Genomic DNA, 7,239 nt, shown 5'->3' on the forward strand with positions numbered 1-7,239 from the left:
GGGGGAGCTGGAGGAAGAGAGTTGAGAGGAAGTTGTCTGGAAGGAAACAGAACCAAATGTAAAAAAACAAATATAGGACCTGGCTTTCATAACAACGTCAGTATGTAAATCGATGATAAGAAACGGTCTCCCCCTCCACCTTATCTCCCCCCCGAGTCCACTATAGTCTGGAATACCTCGTATATATATGGTTTACCACCTAAACCCTCAGGAGCCCTCACATCTGTATGTGTTTGTGTCTATCTCAGCCTTGTCATTTGATTTATTTTTCAGTGTGGACAACCACATACTATATCCTGGAATCCAAGCAGTGAGTGATGATGTGCAATAAAGGGTTGTCAATTCTGTAATGACCTTTCTTAATCCATTTCTCTCCATATATAATCCACTACAGTCAGCTGTGAAATTCTTGACAATCTTCCAGGGGGCCTAGCGCTGCTTTATTTATGGATGTGATATCTAATATGTTTATAGTGTAACTGACTTTTAGGAGTTGCCTACATTAGCTACATGAAATACAGTTGGACCTTCAACTCAGTAGCTGCAAGACATTCCAGCAGCACGTCAATAATAACTGTTGCGGTGGTGTAAATCTTCCCACACAGAACAAAGCATTTGCCATTGGCTATGTGTACTAATTATGTAAGCAGGCTTTAAGCATCCACCAAATTACAGTTGTCATTTGTAGGTGAAATATCTGCCTTTGTCCTGCTTTATAATTGCTGTTGCTTTGTCCAACCACAGGCAAAAAGAAACGCAGCATTTGAACTGTCACTCACAATCCTGGGCCTGTGTCGTATATCCCCTCTTTAACCTGTGATTTAGTTCTTTACATCTGGCGTGGCTACACACCACACACCACGTCAAAGGCTGGAACACCCAGGCTGAAAGATTCAAGGAGGACAGCCAGGGCAGGAAATCCACTTGACGTAGCCCGGTAGTGAATAGAGGAGGGAAGAGCAAGATTTACTTGAACTCAGAGGTTATTTAGTCTGCAGCCTTGGCCGTGTGCTCTCTGAGTCCATCAAAAACTCTCTGGAGAGAGACCAAGGTTGTGTTTATGGACTAGGAGTGTTGCATGTGTTCCTCTGTGTTGAGACAAGAGGTCCTAAGGCTTTCGTGCTGATGCTGAGAGGCCTGGCTCGAAACACCGTGAGATTTGTCTTAAGCGTCTGTGTCCACAGCGGTTGAGTGTAAGTGTCTATAAACTTCTCAAAACACAGTGCACAGAGTTTAAGCATGTGACCGTTTAAAGTGAGTAGATTTTTGAGTATGTATGTGTCTCTCCTGTATCCAGCCCAGTATCTGTATTTGTGCAGAGTCTGTTCATGTAACGGGTGTTTAAACAAGAGAAGCCATTAATACAATGATTTATATTTTTAAGAAACTGAGGAGGTAAAAGCTTTAAAACATAAATAAGCAGGCGTATTCCAGTCAGCAATGAATACTTAACTGGTTATACAATGAAGTGCTTTAAAAACATTCCATAGATACTGTTTGTCCTAAGAAAATCTTTATGCCTATGAGGCATAAACTGAGACACTAGGTTAATTCAGTGGCATGGAGGCTAAACATTATTACACTATTAAACATTGCAGCTCAAGCTGAAGGCTGAATGAATGAATCGAAGGCTCTAATAGCACAATGAAACATTAGGATCTGTGCCTAGTTGGACCAGTTAAAATGCAGCATATAACCAGCTTTGGACAATGTTCAGCCAGTTGACGCCACTGTTGAGATAAAAGGCACTGCAGGGGGGGACCATATGTTGGACTCGTACTATCATGGTGGCCGCTTGGGATGTAAAACTACCTTTTGTTTGGGTGCTGATATTCCTACGAGGAGCTGCAGGACTTTGTTAAAGTCAGTCATGTTCATAGGATTGCAAACGCACACAAAACATCTACATGCATCACATTTATATAAATGTACTTTTTGTTTAACAAAACAATGGCAGTGGTGCACCAAACACATTTTCCCTCTGATTGCAGCATAGATTTGGTTAGATGTTAAACTGCTTACACACTATGCTGGTTTCCTTCCATGCCGAGGGGCGTAGAAATGATGGTGCAGGAGGAATTGATATACAATGCTGTAAGTCCTGAATTGTATTGGAAAAGCTAAATTCCTCTCTTTTTGATTGGCAGTGCGATCCCTGATTGGGCCTGAACACTCACTGATACTTCTTCAGTTATCATGCATGGCTGTGGAAGTGGGAGCAGAGGTGATGGGCTTGGTTGTACCAGAAAGTGTGTGTGTGTGTGTGTGTGTGTGTGTGTGTGTGTGTGTGTGTGTGTGTGTGTGTGAGACAACACATCACAAGTTAAAATGTTTGCTCTGTAATTGAAAGAGACAGTCTAATAACATAATCCACTTTGTTAGATCAGCCATCTACCCATTAAACTCAAAAAAACTCACATGGATTATGAATTTGGCAAATGCTTTCCTATGTTTTTTAACCATGCTATGTCAGAAAGTTTTTTGAACACCACCCAACTTAATCCCAAGATTATCACAGAAACAGGATTTCTCCCGGAGGACGGATTTGTAGTCAAGAGGCCGCAACCTTTTGACTGAGCTGTTTATTTGGTTAGGCTGCAGACGGTGAGAATTAGCCCATATGTGACCACCAATTAGTTAGAGCCCCTGAGCACACGTACCAAATTAGTTTGCGCATCTCTGGGTTGGGCATGGCCAAGCTGTTCAAACCAATCCTCTGCCCTGACCTCATTCACTCATTCCACTGAGTGTGTGCTGGAAATTTCATCCCAAAATACCACACATATTTACATACAGTAAGAACAGTGGGATCTAATTATGGCCAGGAAGAACTAGCTTTGATTTTAGGATTGTTGTTTTTTTTTCCACATTCAACACCAAGTGGTTTCAAACTGTGAATGTTGCTGCAATTTGCGTCAACTTTCGTACTTCTTCTTTGAGTCATAATTCACTCAAATCTGAACACAGAAACATGACACGTATACTGTATATCATTACCACCAATGTCCATTGCAAATAAATGTCAATAAATGTGTTTAGAAATCATACTTACTTATTCTCTCTCTCTCTCTCTCTCTCTCTCTCTCTCTCTCTCTCTCTCTCTCTCTCAATGTCTCTCCATTCGTTGCAGATAAAGTGATATGTCAAGAGGATGCAACAACAAATGCTCCAGCCCAATCTACGGCTGATCCATCTGCAGCTGATCCAGCTGCATCCGATCCAGCTATAGACGTCAGTGCTGGTAGGAGCCTCAATAAATGACGATCAAGATTAGCACTGGGGACCTGACAGGGATTTTTGAGAAGTTATTTCAAAGTTATTTCTATCTATATCCCCATCTGAGAGAGGCCATCATGCTATAGTGACATTACAAGGGACAAACACCTTGACACATTCAGTTGATTAGATAAATCGTATGCACAACCAGTATGTTGCCTGTGTGTAATGGGATTGTACGTGTATTTTGTTCTTAGGGCCAGATGCTGCAGCTCAGGATGCCACTGTTGCCCCCACTGTGGGTGACGCTGCCACTGCTGCTGGTGGTGCAGACTCTGTTCCTTCTGCAGTTACTGGAGATAACCTGGTCCCTGCAACTATTGTAAACATTGCGGTTGATAACAGCCAGGATGGAGAGACTTCAGGTACCTCAGGGACCACCTCTGCCCCCCTTGCCAGAGTCAGTGATGTGCCTGAAGTCGTTGAGGTCCCAGATGAATCCCACGTTGTTAGAGTGGTGGTGAGTACCTGCCTGTACCATGTTCAGATGGTGCATTTCTACTTCTCAACATGTAAACTATTTCTGTAAAAGATAGACTGATGCTGTGGTCACAACCATATGTGCAAGGTGTGCTGTCTTTTTCTGACCTCATTTGTCTATCTGACCTGGCTTATTGTCTCCACAGCCTAATGTGCAGTGTGTTGGAAAGGAGGACATCCCAGAAAGCAATGCTGTCAGGGCTGTGGTGGTAACAGACGACTGTGTGAGTACGAGTTTATCATTACATGAATTTTAATGTAGAAATACGATATTCTCATGATATATCCATCCTCCACCGCCGACGCTACATTCTACCACAACCTTTATGTCATCCTGCTTGTAACAATAACCCTCATCTCCTCCCTGCCAACCACAGGCAGCATCCAGCTACCAACAGCTAAGATTTTTTTTTAACTTGCAACATTAAAGACCACAGTGAAATAAAAGCAGAGAGCTGATGTCAGTTTACCATCTATTGACACATTCTCTTAACCAAGACCTTTTTCTGGCCCTGTACACCTTTGGGTCCAGTGGGAGTGGCTTACTCTGCTTAGAAGAAGAGGAAGATTAATGTGTTTTAAAGCGCTACGGTTGGAAATATGGCCCTGATAAAGGCAGCTCTTTTCTCAGACATTCCTCAGGCGTTGTAAATCTTTAGTCTGTGTTCCTGGCGGGACACAAACGAAGAGGACAGCTAGTGGTTCCTCCTCTCGCTCTGAGGTCCTTATGGCAAAAGGAGGATTTGCAAGGGTGTGGCTTCATTTCGCGGGTTTTTTTTTATTTTTTTATATATATTTAAAAAAAGGGGTGCTTTTCAGATTTTGTCACAAGCGGAAGACATTAAGTTAGATATCTATATCTCTAGAAAATTTCATATTTGGAGCCAACTCTTACACTGCTAAATCCTACTTGCGTGAACAGTTGTTAGATGATGTGTCAAAACACGACAAACACGACATGTTCCAATACAACTGATTGTTGCACGGTACAATATGCCAGTCCAGGTGCACAAGAGCTGAAGCAGCAGGTCAGATTCCAGTATGCATACTTTAGTTAGCCTCTATTTGGGTCCATTACTGTAACATCCACAGAGCCAGGACCAGCTGCAGAAGTCATCTGTCCAACTCACCCTGAAACTAAACATGAACTGCGGTGCCAGAGGCCTTAGCCAGCCGATGATTGGTTCAAAATGCAGGCAAGAGTGAGTGAATGGCACGAAAGACCTTGATAAAAGAACAGCTTGTATCAATGGAACAAATTCGATAAAGCAACAAAAGGTCTTTTTCATACCCTTGTAAATCCCCAAGTCATCAGTCCATATAAGAGGAAGTGTCAAATATGACAAAATATGAAATAATACTGTTCTTCTTTATACATGATTTCAGCATCAAATGAGGCATTTGTGTTGGTTAAATATTTTTCATCAAATGTGAACCTACTGTATTTCATCTGAACTCCAGGCACGGGTGCCACACCACGTAAAGTCAAGCAGAGCAAGTTATGAGACAGTGTAAGACTCCTGAAAGCAACATGTGACACAGACAGATGGAGAAGAGGTTCCCCTGGAGTGATTCGAGTTCAGCCTTCCTGAGTGTCTCCCACCCTTCCTCAAAGATCTGGATGTTACAGTAGAGTCCAGCTGTGGGCCCACTCCCAACTAACTGAGGATTCAGGGTTTTCTCATAGTAGTCCTCAGGGAACACTGGGAGCTGTCTGGATCACATTACAGAAAATGAAGAGTGTTCCCCAGTCACAAAGCCTAAAAGTTGTGCAATGAGGTGATATCATAGCTCGGGGTTAAGGTGGGAAAAAAGAAGGTGTGGTCAGCAAGTTTTCCGTCCAAATGCTTTTGGTCTCCATTGCACAGTCAAAGGCCTACATGCGCTGATGGTCAGCAGGGAAAAATTCAGGAACCACATTAGATTGTTGGCCCTCATGGGTCTGTGTATGAAGGAAGCTGAACACTGAAAATGTGCAATTTTTTTCAGACTTTTGCCGCACTTCCCTCTGACATACAAATCCTTTCTTATAGGAGGCAACTAAACGCATTATTCAGGAAAACCCTGCAAGCTGGTGCCTCACGGAAAACTGTAATCTCGATATCTTCCAAGATGGCAACAACGTGCTGGTGGCCAGCAAAGAGGGTGGGTGTTGATAACATATATTTATATATAATGATATGCACATGCCAGTTTCATTTATTTGTGACACTTAAGGTTACAATACATTCTTGTTGTATGGTTTTGCAGCAAAACAATATATATTCCTTTCTTATTAAGTACTGATATATTTGTAATATTCATTGCCCCTGCAGCTGGGCTGGGATCTTTGGCTGCAGCACTCCAGAGTGAACATTTGAAAGACAAGGTAAGAGAACTCTACTTGCTGCCAGCTTGATTATGATATTGTGTAGGTCCAATAACCTTGAAACCTACTAAGAAAAGTGAGGCAAGTCCTTTGCTGTAAGGCTTGTGAGTGAAAATTGAACCCGGGTTACTACAAATTCAAATCAAATTCAATCCAATCAAATTAAACAATTCCCTGGACCTAAATTGACAGCCTGCTTCATGGCTCAACTTGAAAAGAATGATTTTGTTTCAGATGCCTTGAACTCACAAACATGACCCCTTTTGACCACAATCTCATCTCTTCAATTTGTTTTCAGCTGGGTGTGACAAAAACAGAGACCCCGTCATCATCAGGTTCCTCAGTATTTGTTGGAATACTGGTCTGTGGTCTGCTCGCTGCCCTCGGCATCACTGCTGGTTACTTCAAATGCCAACGCAGGCCTGACCCCAAGGGAGTGAGGCTGGTAAGCACGTTTTCTCATTTTCTGTGAAGAATGGACGTACAACACACTGCACTATATGTTGCCACTATGGACCTGATTCGCCTATTCTCTGCCTTTACATGAGTTGATACATTATTGGAGACTCAGCCCATGAATTGAAAATCATTGCATAGACACTTAGTCATGAGTGTGTGTGTGTGGTTCTAATTTGTTCATTTGAAATCTTTCTACTATAATACTGTTGGGATTGACTTTACATATGACCTGCAGATGTGTTTTATCATAAATATGTCATTTTTTCAACATATATTGTGGGTGTCTGCAGTCGCTGCGGTCATTATAGATTCAGTAACACTATGCATTCCTTTTTTTTGGGCAAGGTTCATGTCTTACTACATCTGAAATCAAAACAGGTCGCGTTCCTTTTACTTATGAATGAGTCGCAGCCAGTGTTTTAATTAGGGAATGTGGCTGGCCAGCTATCAGAGGGAATACACAGAGAAAGAGAGAGAGTGTGCCTTATCCAAAGACCCACGCCCTGCCTTATTCATCAGGTTTCATCTAGTTACCAAACACAGCTGTTTCTCTGCACCACTCGCACTATCACGTGATGCAGAACCACATTAGAGGGTGTGTGTGTGTGTGTGTGTGTGTGTGTGTGTGTGTGTGTGTGTTTGTGTGTGTGTGTGTG

The 7,239-nt window shown here is 42.4% G+C and overlaps 1 protein-coding gene across 1 annotated transcript in view; it reads left to right on the forward strand.

Moving 5' to 3' along the window:
• The window catches only part of cd34 (CD34 molecule), a 17,599-nt gene that overhangs the window by 7,452 nt on the left and 2,908 nt on the right, over window positions 1–7,239 (forward strand). The window contains exons 2-7 of the mRNA XM_023415637.2: window positions 3,131–3,241; window positions 3,474–3,736; window positions 3,903–3,980; window positions 5,790–5,901; window positions 6,072–6,124; window positions 6,423–6,569. Of these exons, the coding sequence (XP_023271405.1) occupies window positions 3,131–3,241; window positions 3,474–3,736; window positions 3,903–3,980; window positions 5,790–5,901; window positions 6,072–6,124; window positions 6,423–6,569 (764 nt within the window). The remainder of the gene's footprint in view (window positions 1–3,130; window positions 3,242–3,473; window positions 3,737–3,902; window positions 3,981–5,789; window positions 5,902–6,071; window positions 6,125–6,422; window positions 6,570–7,239) is intronic.

The sequence above is a fragment of the Seriola lalandi genome, unplaced genomic scaffold (assembly GCF_002814215.2).
Source record: "Seriola lalandi dorsalis isolate HSWRI2012SDOR001 ecotype SW California unplaced genomic scaffold, Sedor1 jcf7180002054554, whole genome shotgun sequence".
Lineage (NCBI taxonomy): Eukaryota > Metazoa > Chordata > Actinopteri > Carangiformes > Carangidae > Seriola > Seriola lalandi.